The sequence below is a fragment of the Microtus ochrogaster genome, linkage group LG8, assembly GCF_000317375.1.
Source record: "Microtus ochrogaster isolate Prairie Vole_2 linkage group LG8, MicOch1.0, whole genome shotgun sequence".
NCBI lineage: Eukaryota > Metazoa > Chordata > Mammalia > Rodentia > Cricetidae > Microtus > Microtus ochrogaster.
In genome coordinates, this window is record NC_022033.1 from 11,033,863 (window position 1) to 11,048,533 (window position 14,671).

The 14,671-nt window shown below is 52.1% G+C and overlaps 1 protein-coding gene across 1 annotated transcript; it reads left to right on the plus strand.

Moving 5' to 3' along the window:
- The first annotated feature begins 1,844 nt into the window (after positions 1-1,844).
- On the plus strand, positions 1,845-13,405 carry Spata2 (spermatogenesis associated 2). The gene is made up of 3 exons (XM_005362856.2): positions 1,845-2,446; positions 9,225-9,659; positions 10,274-13,405. The coding sequence occupies exons 2-3, from the start codon at positions 9,342-9,344 to the stop codon at positions 11,486-11,488; spliced, it is 1,533 nt and encodes a 510-aa protein (XP_005362913.1). The 5' UTR covers positions 1,845-2,446; positions 9,225-9,341; the 3' UTR covers positions 11,489-13,405.
- Positions 13,406-14,671: the final 1,266 nt, after the last annotated feature.

Below are 14,671 nucleotides of genomic sequence, written 5' to 3' on the forward strand. Positions count from 1 at the left end.
CGTGGAGTTACATCAAGCTTTCTGACAAACCTTACTGGCTTTATTTTCTTGGTGTCACCCTGGTTCTAAGAATGACTCGTAAAACCAGGGAACACCAGTTGGATGGCTCCTGATCAGACATGCACAGAGCTCCTGGGGAACACAGGTGAAAAGGGATGTGGGTCCTGGTGCAGATAGCAGGCTGGATACATATGTGGCCTGGAGTGCTGAGATACAATTCTGAAAGAGTGTTGTGGGAAGCCAGAAGAGAAGTGCTCTGGATCTTTTAGCTGGAGAAATCAGAAGAAGCCAGGAAGAAAGCAACACAGGGAAGGGCATTCATTATCCATTACCAGGCAGCAGGGTGTGGAGAGGCCAGAGGGGTGAACAAACAAGGTATAGGGGCACACACCTTTAATGTCAGCACTCAAGAGGCAGAGGCAGGTAGATCTGTTAGTTCGAGGCCAGCCTGATCTACATAGTGAGTTCCAGGACAGTCAAGGTTACACATCGAGACTGTCTTGAGAAAACAAAAATTCCAGCCAGTCAAAAATGATGCTCTGTGCCTAATTCATGTATCTGGCACTTGGCAAACTCTAGGGATTCTGCAGCAAATCATCTCTCTCTCATAAGTTAAAATATATATATTTCTGAGACAGGGTTTCTCGGTGGCTTTAGAGGCTGTCCTGAAACTAGCTCTTGTAGACCAGGCTGGTCTCGAACTCAGAGAGATCCGCCTGCCTCTGCCTCCCAAGTGCTGGAATTAAAGGCGTGCGCCACCACTGCCTGGCTTAAAAAAATATTTCATGTGTATGATCATTTTTTCTTTTTGCCTGAATGTATGACTGTTCACCACATGTGTGCAGTGCCCTCTCGGAGGCCAGAAGAGGGCTTTCCTGTGACTGGCATGTGGTTCTGGAGAACTGAACCAGGTCCTTGAGCAGCATCCCTTAAAGGCTGAGCCATTTCTCCAGCACAGCCCCCCGAAGTTATCTCTCAGGGAGCTCCTGGTCAATGTGACAAACAGGAGTTAGAGAAACCTATGAAAAGTCAAGTGGCAAGCTGTTAGGACATAAGCCAGTGTAGACAGCAGGTCTCAAAGGGAATTGGGTGGACTGCTTTTGCCCCTCTGGTTTCCATGGTTACAGAACAGAAGCCAGCTTCATTCAGGAGACAGAGGCGGGCTGAGCTCCACAGGTTACAAGTGAGTTCCAGGCCAGAATACATAGTAAGCTCTAGAAGCCAGGGCTACCTGTCTCAAAAGCAACTCCTTTAGGTCCTTAGTCTGTGCTATGTACTAAGTAGTTTCTATGTAGTAGTTCATTCTGACTACAGCTCACTAGGCAGCTGATACTGTTATTATTACTGCTTTTAAAAGGTATTATGATGAGGCTCAGAGAGGTTAAGTGGCTTGTTCAAGGCTAGGCAAGGGTTCTGGGCCTGCTACACCCCCAGCCTATTATTATTATTATTATTTTAGACAGGAGCTCGCTAAACTATTCATGTTAGCCTTAAACTCACATTCCTCCTGACTCAGCCTTCAGAATAGTTGGGATTAGTGAGGTTCAATCTATGGATTAATGGGAATAATGGATTATTATCACTTGAGACAGAGTTTCGCTATGTAGCGACTTATTTTTATTTTACGTTATGTGTTGCCTGCATTTATGTATGTGCACCACGTGCGTGACTGGTACCCGTGGAGGTCAGAGAGGGCATCAGATTCCCTAGAACTGTTATCGATGGTTGTGAGCCTCCACGCGGGTTCTGGGAATCGAACCTGGGTCCTCTGAAAGTGACAAGTGTTCCTAAACGCGGAGCCTTCTCCTGAGTCCCCTATGCCTCCCCCCCCCCCATCTGCATCATTAACTTCGGTTGCCTGTAGTTAACACTCAAGGTCCGCTCTCCAGTCTCACGTGACCTCTGCCTACGCTTTGTCGCTATCCCCAGCGGTTTTGTCGCGATCGCGGGTCTCGACGTCAGTCCGGGCTCTCAAGCACTGTCCTGACCAGGGGAAAGCCGGCCAGGTGGAAAAACCAATCTCCCCGCGCTAGTACCCGTTTCCATGACAACCCGGTTAACCAGCGTCTGCAGGCAAAGCGCTGCGCGTCACTTCCAGCTCATTTGCTTCCGGATTCCGCTTGTGCCTCCTCGACGGTCCCGAAGGGGCGAAGTCGGGTTCCGCGGAGAAGTGCTCCCCACCCCGTCTCCCGCAGCCTCCTCTCCGCTTTCCGTTCCTCGCGTTCATCTGCTGGCCACAGGTTTCCGCCGGTCTTTCCTAGGCTCAGCGCGCAGCCGCGACCCAGCCTCTCGCAGAGCCCTCCTCCGTGGCGTCACCTCCGGGCTGAGTGCTTCCGGGTCGCCGCTGGCTCTGGTCCTGGTCTCGGTCCCCGGAGCCGGCGGGAGCGGCGGGGCCGTACGGGGGCCGTGCTCCGGCGGCATTCGCTTCTCTGGCGGGCAGCGGCGGGTGAGTGCGGGGCAGGCGGGAGGACAGGTCCCTGTGGGCGTTGTCGCTGGCCAGGCCCTCGGCTCCGTCCCCGCGGCCGCAGCTGCCATTTGCGGCCGGCCCCAGCACTCGTTCCCGGGTGAGACTGCACACGCGCCCCCGGTAGCCCCGGGGGCAGGCACCGCGCGCGGCCCGCGGCTGGGAGGGGAGGCGGACCTGGCTTTGGGCTCACGGAGTAGTGACCTTGCCTGAGTCGCTCCGCCTCAGGAGTCTCAGTCTCCGGGTCTGTGAAGAGGGACGCGGCGGCCTTCCGGGGCTGCGGTGGGCGTGGAATGAGAGGACGCAGGCGTTGCACGGTGCCGGGGTATGCAAGTGTCCAGTGACAGGTCCCAGTACTTCATTGGCAGAGGGAAGGGCGTTAGTGAGAGCTTGCCCAGCGTGTGCGGTGCTCTGGTTTCTGCCTCCAGTTCCCAGCACCACCGACAAAAAAAAAACAAAAAACCAAAAAACAAAAAACCGTACGCGCCTGCCTCTGAGCCTGGGGCGTTTTCCGCGCCGCTGTGGCGGTCAGAAGCAGGCGACTCACCCAGTCGGGAGAAGCCGCCGCAGGTTTGCGTCCCCTGCAGAGAAGGGACGTAGTTCCCTTCAGAACCCTTAGGAGAAGCAGCCGTGGGCAGAGAAGCCATGTTCCATTCCAGCTCAAGTTGTTTTCAGAGCTTTGGAAGTCCGGGTGATAGTGTTTCTGGAGGCTAGAAGCGGTGGGGAGTTCCTGTAGTGTTCTACAGTCAGCAGGAGATGCCGCCGAGAGGTCTGGGAACCTCTGGCTTAGAATGAGTGCATAGAGGTTGGGTAGAGAGAAGAGAGGTGGAGCCGCGTCGCTCTGATCCTATTTGGAGGTCGAAGCTGAACCAGGGGTGTGTAAACATGTAGATTGGAGAACTGGGACCCAAATAGCATCTGCCAGTGTAGGGAGGGAGTGCCTTTCAGTGCTGCCACGGGACACATTCTGCTCAAAAGGGCCAGCAGAGATAAAGCCGAACCGATGTTCCACTTCCCAAATTATTTGGGTTTTATTCAGGCGAACTTTAAACGCGTTCGGCTTTCCCCGTTGGATGTTTAAAGAATAATTGTTGGTTAAGGCCCCTCCCTCCCTATGCATTGCTCTACAAAGGGGCCCAGATTGTGGGTGCAGGAGGTGCCACCCAGAGCCGACGACACTAGGCATCCATCCTTCTGCTTCTGTGTTCCGGTTATTCTCAGAGCTGCATTTTCCCCCTGCCAGCCTAGTATGGCTTGGCATTCCAGTCTTTGGGTTGCTTGGAGAAATTAGCAGCTTCTGTCGCTGGGCTGTCTTGCTCTCCCGTAACCAGGCTGTGTTTTGCAGAGAGCGTGTTTTTTTGTTGTGCTTTCCAGAGTGTTGGGAATAAATTGCTGGCTCTGTGCTCAGAAAAGACACCAGTTAGGGCCAGCCACAAGGCAGCCTTGTATTCTTAGGGAATGTGTTCAGCAGGGATGATGTAACTGCCTCGCTGCTGGCTGGTCTCTGGCCAACAACCTCTCTCCTGGGCCCTTGAGCTTACATCATAAAGAGGCTGGTGGCTCTCCCAGCCCATTCAGTGTGGGAAGATGGCAGTTTTGTTACTGTCAGATTTGGATTCCCGGGCTGCAGGGCATTTTGACTGATTAAACCCTTCAAGGGGCCCACTCCTGAAGATGAACAAGATGGCTTTTGCCTAGGGTTAGATTCAAGTTCAGGTCTCATATCCATGTCTTCTTGGCTCTGTGACTTAGGACAAGTGAGTTACCTCTCTGTGCTCAGTTTCGTCTTGAATGTTGGGGCCGTCCTGTGATCTTTCTGATTTTTGAACAGCCGGCACAGGGACCTGCATATCCTGGTACCAATTACAGCCAAAAACGAGTGAGCTGAATGGAAGCGAGCCAGTCCTCGCAACCTGTTGGTCCTTTTGGCCCTTTTGACCCTGCTGGAGATGTTGAGGGTATCGGTTTCCTTAGCTGCTGTCAGGATGAAATGGGAGATGTGAATAAAGTGGGGGAGCCTGCCATGTCACTTGGGACTTAGTAGGCCCCACTGTTCACTGTTCCATTCTCTTATCCTGCCATCTGTGGTCATCCGGTCTTCACACCTGCGCATATATCTATAGAGGAAGCCAGAGATTGCATGACTTTCTCTTATCTCTGCATTTTAAGAATTTTTTCTATTTATTTTTATTTATATCGTTGGGTGTTTTGCCTTCACGCATGTCTATGGACCATGTGTGTGCCTTAGAGGCCCGAAGGGGATGTCAGATCCCCCGGGGTTGGTGTTACAGACTGTAGTAAGCCCCTATGTAGGTTCTGGGAATTAAATCCAGGTCCTCAGCCAGGGCTCTTAGCCACTGAGCCATCTCTCCAGCCCCTTCCCCCACTAAAAAAAAGTTTGTTTGTTTTAATGTGTGTGGGTATTTTGTTTGTATGTCAGTCCACATTCTAGGCATGCCAGATGCCCACTGAGGTCAGAAGAGGGTGTCAGATCCCCTGGAACTGGAGTTATAGACAATTGTTAGCTGTCATATGGGTGCCGGGAATCAAACACAGATGCCTGCAAGAACAGGTGTTTTTAACCACTGAGCCCCTCTAGCTGCCGCCACCTCTCTTTCTTTCTTTCTTTCTTTCTTTCTTTCTTTCTTTCTTTTTTTTTTTTTTTTGAGATTGGATATTGCTGTGTAGCCCTGGAACTAGGCTCTCTTTATTTTATTTTATTTTATTTTCAAAATAGGGTGTCTCTCTGTAGCCTTGGCTGCCCTGGAACTCTCTCTGTAGACCAGGCTGGCCTCAAACTCAGAGATCCGCCTGCCTCTGCCTCCCGAGTGCTGAGATTAAAGGCGTGCGCCACCATCACCCGGCTCCCATTCTTTTATTTATTTATTTATTTATTTATTTATTTATTTGGTTTTTCGAGGCAGGGTTTCTCTGTAGTTTTGGAACCTGTCCTGGAACTAGCTCCTGTCGACTAGGCTGGCCTCGAACTCACAGAGATCCATCTGCCTCTGCCTCCCGAGTGCTGGGATTAAAGGCGTGCACCAGCAGCTCCCGTTCTAGGCTGGCTGTTCATCAAGCTCTCAAACTCCTGTCTCTACTCCCCAGTGCTGGTGCTACAGTGTGTACAGTGCCCTGCTGAGTGCTGAACTCAGTCCCTCTCGCTTGCATGGAAAGCACTGCTGAGCCATCTCCCTGTCCCTCTGTCCTTTTTTATGCAGGGTCTTACTCTGTACCTAGGCTGGCTTTGGACTTTGGACTTTGGATCTTCCTGTTCTAACCTCCTGAGTGCTGGGATTACAGGCATTCATTTTCTTTGCCTTTCTCCTCCCCTATTATGCCTATTTGAGATTTTCTTGAGAGTAGTCCATACTGTGCTTATGTGCATAGCAATCCTCCTGCCTCAGCCTCTCTAGGGCTGGGTTTCTAGGTGTGTGCTGCTGCTACGCTCAGCTTCAGGATTCTTCCTACGTGTGTTTTTCACCCTTATTTTAGGACTGTGAGCACCCACTGAAGTTGTTGGTTGTTGTTTGCCAGCAAAAAAACAAGAGTGTGGTGTAAGGAGCCATTGCCAAACAGCACCTCTGAACTGATCAGGGCAGGAGGGTGGCTCACTTTGAAAATATCACCTGTTTGGAGCTCAGGGCTGGCTTCTATGGAGAGAAGAAAATAGCAATGTTTAGGGAGACGCATGGTAGCCACCCCACTGCTGCCCTCCTCCTCAACAAGACTGTTTCTATGTATCCCTGGCTGGCCTGGAACTCACAGAGATCCACCTGCCTGCTTCCTGAGTGCTGGGATTAAAGGTGTGTGTGGCCCATGCCTGTCTTATGTGTATGGGTGATTTGCCTGTATATAGGCTTGTACATCGTGTGCATGCAGGGCTCTCAAAGGTCAGAAGAGGCCATCAGATCCCCTGGGATTGGAGTTATAGGCAGTGTTGCCATGTGGGTGCTGGGAATCAAAGCTTGGGTCCTTTGTAAGAGCTGCCAGAGTACTTAAACTGCTGAACCATGGCTCCAGCCTTCAGCCCTTCTCATTAATATTTATCTCAGGACCTGGAAGGCTGAGGCAGGAGGATCAGAAGTTCCAAGTCATCCTCAGCAGTATAGCAGATTTGAGGTCAGCTTGCTTTACATGAGACATGTAAGCTGCATGAGACCCTGTCTAGAGCTTATGATGGGATTCAGGGTCTCATGCATGTAGGCAGGTGCTCCACCACTGAGTCACCCCCATCCACTTGATATTCTTTTTGGTTTTCAAACTTAACAAAACCAGTTGAGTTTCGTAAACGGGAGGGAGCGTCTCATAGCTAAACCCCATATTTATTATCTAGAGCAGCTGCAAATGTGAGTTTATATTGAGAGGATGTGCATGCTCGGGTGGCTGCTGAGCTGTTCTAGGTAGAACTGGTGCACACTGTCTTCCTCACCGATGGCTTCTACAATTCCTGTCCCCCACCCATAACCAGGCCAGGCAGAAGGTAGGTGCTTTGTAAAACATTGGTGTGACATGGACTTCATGGTTGTCCAGGCACAGGCTCACCCTGAGCTTCAGGCTGCATGGCATGCCATATTTGCAACTTCTCCTCCAGCTGCTCTCATGATCCTGCTGAGAGGTGAAGGTCACTGTGTGTGTGCGTGAATTCCTTACATCATGCATTGCTCCATGTATTAGGTGCCTACTTTGAACTGCATCAACACTAAGTGCTGTGGTGACCTCTGACTCGGTGGGAGTTACAGGTTATGAGGGAGGAACTGAGAGGAAGCAAGTAAAAGAATAAGGTTGATATTTTCATATTGTGGCTCTTGTAGTGTTACATGGCATTGAGGTGGGATTTACTCGGTGTGATGCAGCAGCAGCAGCAGCTCTATGTTGGAGCTGAGGCCTGTTTGATGCAGTGAGCCAGTCACCCAAGAGTCAGAAAGAACAGAAAAACCATGCATGTGCAAGCGTTGTGCTGTAGAGCCATCCTGACAGCTGAGGAGCAAGGGACTGTATGGCTGTTGCTGCGAGGGTGTTAGACCGCTGTGAGGACGAGTGGGACCCCAGAGGGCCTCTGGCCTTGGTCTGGAGTTAGCGCTCACCTTTGGAGCTCTGTGTTTGGCTTTTGGGCACTCCGTACATTTGTTTCTAAAGTGCTGGGTGCCCTCAAGGACAGTGGGTAGAAGAAGGGGGTCTTTCAGGTCCTTAAGTGTCTGTTGTTTTGTTCCAACCTCACTCTGTAACCAAGGCTATCATGCCTTACCTCCAGAGTGTGCCCCCACATCCATTGTGTGCCCCCAGTTTTGCTGTGTGTTCCACCACTTACCCTACTGTTAATGCTGCCAGACATCTCTCCAAACCAGAGCTTCTGAGCTGTGGCTTACTGAGGCCAGGGTGGTTCTGTGGACCTTGTGGTTTTTGTCAGAGCATATATCTGCTAGAGGACCCCACAGGCCAGCCTACCTACCTCCCCCCTGCCCCTTTTCCTCCCACAGTCTCAGTGATGCTGATGAACTCTTGTCCCACCTGGGCAGGTGCAGGGGCTCGCTTAGAGTAAGGTGGTCACCACCCATACTCTGGGGTTCAGGCCAGGAAAGTGTCAGGTGTGGTTCACATCCACTCTGCTGGAGCATTCTTGAGAGCCTGGCGTCTTGCGAGTGGGCACCTTGCCAGGGTGGAGAAGGTCCTGTCACCATCTCGCTAAACAAGTATAAGTCCTTACTTGGCCACGTTTGCAGAGCTATGTGTGCTGATCAGGGTTCATGAAAAAGGAGTCCAGGGGTTGAGGGATTGTCCCAGTGACGTGGACCAGGGCTCTGAACTCAGGCTTGGGAGCCCCTGCATTGCTGCCTCATTGGTCCTGGTGTACCCTTTTGAGCCATGTGTGGCAGTGTGAATGCTGCTTCTTTTACCCAAGGTTGCCTGTGAGCTGCTGGACTGATGTGCATTCTGGCCCCATCTAAGGTGAAGGGACAGCAGTCTGTCTGTTCTCTGAGGTCCCTCTTCAGACCCTTGAGCTAAACTCCCCAGTGGTCATTCACTGAAACCCTGCTGGAAGTGGGACCCAGGGTCTCTCCACATAGATCACTACAGTCCCAGCCCCCACCACCAGGATGGGTTGGTGTGCCCCGTGAGTAGTCAGCCTTCTCCAACCTTCCCCCATCTCCTCTTGCTGCCTGGTCTTTAGCAGCCTCCTTTCTGTTGGTGCCAAGCTACTTCCTGCTCCAGGAAAGCTGGGTGTGGTGGTCTGGGCCTGGACTCTGGAGCCTGCCTGGTCTCTGACCTTAGCTTTGCCTTGGGAGCTTTGTGACCCTGGGTAGTTTTCTCAATAGCTGCCTGTCTTCAGGACCCACAGTAGCTCCCTGTGCTCCCCTTGCCTGGGACCTGCTCTGCAGAGCCAGCTCAGCACCTCTCTCCTGCCTCCTCCAGTGAGTGTCACACCCTGGCCTGGCAGTGCTTCAGGTTTAACTCTGCCTCGGGGCTTTCCCAAACTCCTCCTCTGTGACACCAAGGCCAAAACTTGCACCAGCTCCCTGACCCTGCCTCCAAGGCATTAGTCACTCCTGTGAGCTGCTGGACCCAGGACCTGGTGTGTTTTCTCTTCCTTGCACCACGTATGTGTACCGTATCTGTGCCAGGTGGAAGAGCATATGGTGGCCATCTGGGCTAAAAAGCTAGCATAGCCTAGGCCAGCTCTGGGCTTTGCTGTCCTCAGCATTCTGAAGCCGGGGTAGGGACCAGTCAGATGGATAATGGCTTCTTGTTCCTCCCTTTTCAGAGCATGCGCTGGTCCATGGGCACCATGCCAGTTCTTCATGTGATGTGCCAGCCTCCAGTTCCAGGGCCATGGGGGAGATGAGGTAGCCCTTGGGTTTGATTGGGGAAGCCCAGTTCAATGGATACAAAGTACAAGGATGATTTATTTCGGAAGTACGTGCAGTTCCATGAGGGCAAAGTGGACACCACCCCCAGCAAGCAGCAGCCTGGCAGCGATGAGTACCTACGAGTGGCAGCCGCCACCCTGCTCAGCCTGCACAAGGTGGACCCCTTGCACCGATTTCGGCTGATCCGGTTTTATGAAGTGGCAGAGAGCTCCCTGCGCTCACTGAGCAGCTCCAGCCTGAGTGCTCTGCACTGCGCCTTCAGCATGCTAGAGACGATGGCCATCAACCTCTTCCTGTTCCCCTGGAAGAAGGAATTCCGCAGCATCAAGGTGAGGTGGGGTGGCCGCCTCTGCCTGCTGTTCCCTCCTGAGTGCACACGCCCTGTTCTCATCCCATGGGCTCCAAGCAGCTGGGAGCTGGTGTGGACCAAAGCTCCAGTTGGGGAAGGTGGGGGGGGGGCGGTTGAGAGAAGATTCCATAGCAGGGGAATGGGGGTGAGTAGAGACTGCCCCAGGCCAGGCTGGAACCGTGGCATGTTCTGTGTGTGTTTATTGTGGTGGGATTAAACCTGAAGTGCATGCTGTATCCCAAACCATATCCCCAGGCTCCGTGTGTTCTTCAAACTTTGGTGAAGGCCTGAAAGGGACATTCTCTGGGTTTAGTATCCCACTCCCTATAGACCCATCCCCTGTGCTTCCTTGTGGAGCAGAGCCTTCATGCCTACACAAAGAGCTGATGACCTTGTTGGGCTCATAGGGGCCATGTGTGTCCCTTGCTTGGTGGTGATCATTTAGCATGCTCTTGCCTCTGTGGTCTGCAGGCAGGATCTTCCCGTCTCTCTCCCCGCTGGTCCTGCTCTGCACTTGGTTTGAACAGGCCTCTCTGTAGCATGCCTCTTTTTTGTTTTTGTTTTTGTTTTGTTTTTTGCCCACTTTCTCCCTAGACCTACACAGGCCCTTTTGTTTACTATGTCAAGTCCACTTTGCTGGAGGAGGACATCCGAGCCATTCTGAGGTTCATGGGCTACGAGCCTGAGTTGGGAACTGCATACAAACTCAGGGAGCTTGTGGAGTCCCTCCAGGTGAAGATGGTCTCCTTTGAGCTCTTCCTGGCCAAGGTCGAGTGTGAGCAGATGCTGGGGATCTACTCGCAGGTGAAGGACAAGGGCTACTCAGAGCTGGATGTGGTGACTGAACGCAAGAGCAGCACAGAGGATGCGCACGGGTGCTCAGATGCTCTGCGGCGACGGGCTGACAGCAGGGAACACCTGACCACATCCATGGCTCGTGTGGCACTTCAGAAGTCAGCCAGTGAGCGGGCAGCCAAGGACTACTACAAGCCTCGAGTGACCAAACCTTCCAGGTCAGTGGATGCCTATGACAGCTACTGGGAGAGCCGGAAGCTCCCCTCAAAGGCCTCACTGAGTCTGCGAAAGGAGCCCCTGGCCATGGATGTAGGGGATGACCTGAAGGATGAGATCATCCGCCCATCCCCCTCCTTGCTGACCATGTCCAGCTCCCCCCATGGCAGCCCTGATGACCTTCCGTCCATCTCCCCCACCAACGGACTTGGCCTGCTGCGCAGTCCGTACTTTTCCACTCAGGATGACGTGGACCTGTATACGGACTCAGAACCCAGGGCCACCTATCGGAGGCAGGATGCTCTGCGGCCGGATGTATGGCTGCTCAAAAATGATGCCCACCCCATCTACCACAAGCGTTCACCCCCCACCAAAGAGTCTGCCCTATCCAAGTGCCAAAACTGTGGCCTGTCCTGCAGCTCTGCCCTCTGCCAGCGCTGTGACAGTCTACTGGCCTCCAAGCCCAGCGCCTTTCCCAGCAAGGCATCTGGTCACGACAGCCTGGTCCATGGGGCATCTATGCGGGAGAAGTATGTGGGTCAGACTCAGGGCCTTGACCGGCTGCCACCTGTCCACTCAAAGCCCAAGCCCTCCACCACAGCCACCTCCCGCTGTGGCTTTTGTAACCGTGTGGGTGCCACCAATACCTGCACCCAGTGTTCAAAAGTCTCCTGTGACGCCTGCCTCGGCGCCTACCACTACGACCCGTGCTGCAGAAAGAGTGAGCTGCACAAGTTCATGCCCAACAACCAGCTGAACTACAAATCCACTCAGTTCTCCCATCTCGTGTACAGATAGGCCCCACCCCCATCTTCCGCTACAAGGGCTACACCGCTGACCTGGCTTGGTCCCGTCCAGAGGTAGCAGAGCAGCATCAGAATCTGGGATCTGAGCTTGACCACAGAAGCAGCCAAGGTCACTGCTCCTTCACACCCTCGGTCTGAGGGACAGGGTGGCACTTCCATTCAGTCATTCCGCTGACCTCTCCACTCCCTGCTCAGCTGGTTTGGGTTTGGGTTCTGGTTCCTTTGAAAGAAGGTCTCTGTCTCTGGGACTCTTGCCACATCTACCCCTCCCACCGCAAAGCCCGCTTGGACTGGGAAGGATCCTTTGGGCCACCTTCAAATGCCCACCAGGAGTGGCGAGCTAGAGGCCTGCTGGCTTGTGAAATGAGCCCTCCTGCCATACTGGGCCTCTCTGATGGCTCGCCTCTTTTCCTGCTCCCCTGATACAAGGATCCCTAGACAGATGTCCCCGTCCCCTACCTCCCTCCAACTGGTATCAAAGGGGAGCAAGTCCAGTATTAGCTGAATGCCATCTTGCCAGCTCCACTCAATCAGCCCACAGTGTTGGCGAGCTCTGCTCAGCGATTGGAAAGTGGACTCCACAGAAGGACTGATGTCCCTTCCTGTTTGCACCCCCTCCCCCCGACTGTACTGTATATACAGAGTTTGAGGTTATTTTTAAGTGAGTATTCAACTTGCTGTGTGTTTCAACATGGTGAAAAATTAATGATAACGGTATTTATAAAGGTGCCCTGGGTCTTTTAGTCTTCCAAGGGGGGTGGTCTCCACTTCTAGGGTGGAACCAAGAGCCTCGGGGTAGGGGACTGACAAATCCCATGGTCCTTCTTGTATGGGTAGAGGGCGGCTGCCCTTCCCTACAGTTAATATTATACACCTACCTCCAGTGTGCACGTGGGGTTAGCACGGTGCCGAGGGCTGCAATGACCCCAGTGACAAGGTGGAGACCTCAGCCCTCACATCTACAGCTCTGGTCTTGGTGCCTGCTGAGCATGATCTCGCACCCCAAACCTCAAGTTCATTTCAGAAGGAAATTCAGGTGGGGTTCCCTCCACTCCCATCTAAGCCTTCCTCACTGGTTTGCAGGGCTCTCAGCAGTAGCTCTCAGTCTTTTTGCACTAGGGTGGGCAGAGGTGGTATGTGCCCATCAGATAAATGCTTCTCCAGTACGCAGCTGAGTGTCCACAACTCCTTGTATAAATTACCCACCTCTTAATTTTCCTTTTTTGGGGAGCAGAGACAGGAGTAGGGCAGGAATTTGAAACTGTCACTTTCTTGTGAACTGGTAGCACACTTTAGCCATAGGCAGCTGTGATGTATGCTGTGTGGGACATATATGCTAGTGGGGTTTTCCCGAAGAAAGGCGTTCAGCTCTAGAGCAGGCTTGACTCTGGCCAAACCCTGAGCCACTGTGAATTTGCTGGTGTTCTTCCGATTTACTGGAGTGATTTTAAGGTTTTCAAATCTTATATGGCTCTTTTTTTAAATCTCTAGCTGATAGATTACATGTAGATAGGTGTATATACAGCTAAATTTGAGCAATTTTATTACTGAGACTAGCCTCCCTGGGCATCGGTCTTTGAAGTTCCCTCCATGCTTTGGAACTGGCGATGCCTGGCACACTCCTGAGAGCTCTAGTTTTCCATTCCAGTTTGCTCCAGCATTGCAGGGACTCTAAGATGGAGGCCAGGTTGCCCAGGTTAGTTCAGTGTACTTTCTCCCAGGAAATATTGTGTGTACAGACTGGCATGGCCTCACCCTCCTAGGTGTTTCTCACCATAGGAGATTGCTGTGATCCGGAGAGTTAAGTATATGCTAATTTAAAATGCACATTATTTTGCGTTTGATTTCTACAGAGTTGAAATGTTCAGAGATTTTAAAAAAACTAAATAAAGTGTCTTCCATTGTTAAACAAAATGTTGATGGTGTTATAGCTCCCTTTTGTGGCTTCCCTCATTTGCAGCAACACTGGCCTCTAAGCCATTGTCCATTCAAGTGACAGGACTCAGAAACTGTCTGGTCATCTGGGGGAGATGGGAACCAGGCTCAAGGGTCAAGCTGCCCATTTCCCCAAAGTGGGGGTTGTGTCCTCTGGGAGTAATCATTGTTGGTGGCTACAGACATTATTAAGATTCCCTCCCTCCAGATTTCTCTAATTAAAGGCATGTGGTAACACCCTGTCAGTGACTCCCTCTGTCTTTCTTTTTTTGGTTTTTCGAGTCAGGGCTTCTCTGTAGCTTTGGAGTCTGTCCTGGAACTAGCTCTTGTAGACCAGGCTGGCCTTGAACTCACAGAGATCTGCCTGCCTCTGCCTCCAGAGTGCTGGGATTAAAGCCCTGCGCCACCACTGCCCAGCTTCCTTTTTCTTTTTTAACTTAAAAAAAAAAAGGTTAACAATGGTTAAGAATTGGTCTGTGCGTTCGAGACCAGCCTGGTCTACAAGAGCTAGTTCCAGGACGGGCTCCAAAACCACAGAGAAATCCTGTCTCGAAAAAAAAAAAAAATGATACTGGCTGCTCTTCCAAGGACCCAGGTTCAATTCTCAACACCCTCTTCGGGCCTCTGGTGCATACATACATACATACATGCAGGCAAAACACCCACACACAAAATTTTAAAAATTGTTTCATGTGTGTGTTTCTATCAAGCTCAAGTCTGTTACATTCTGGGGTGTGTGGGGGGTGTTGAAGTCAGGGCCTATGGTGTTAGACAAGTGATGTGCTGCTCAACTAGTCTGTGCCAGCCCAGACTGATGTGTCTCTAAGATGCCTTTGCTACCGAGGCTGCCCTGCAGGGCCTTTTCTGTTGTGCGAGAGAGGTATGTATGTATGCATGTTTGCACGTGCACATGCATATGTGCAAGCCCTTGGTGTGATAGCTCTCCACCTTCATTGAGGTGTGGTATTGGTTAAACCCAGAGCCCATGGATATAGTGAGTCTCACAGAAGCTGGTTTGACAGGTTTACCAGTGTCTGAGCTTTGCTTAGTCCAATCCTGCTGTCACATGTTCTAGACCCTCCCCGATTCCTTCCTAAAGGCATGCATTGTTCCCAGGTGCCACCGAGGCTGAGGTGTTGCGGGAGATCCTTCTGCTCCTCCAGCCAATAGCCGCTGAGATACCAGCCCATTGGGGCGTGGTCTCTCTCCCTTTAAAAAAGCGGCTACTTCCCTTCTCGCT

Coding starts and splice junctions, on each gene's coding strand:
- Spata2 (XM_005362856.2), top strand. CDS start 9,342: ATGGATACAAAGTACAAGGATGATTTATTTCGGAAGTACGTGCAGTTC. Junction 9,660..10,273: donor AGGAATTCCGCAGCATCAAG/GTGAGGTGGGGT, acceptor CTTTCTCCCTAG/ACCTACACAGGCCCTTTTGT.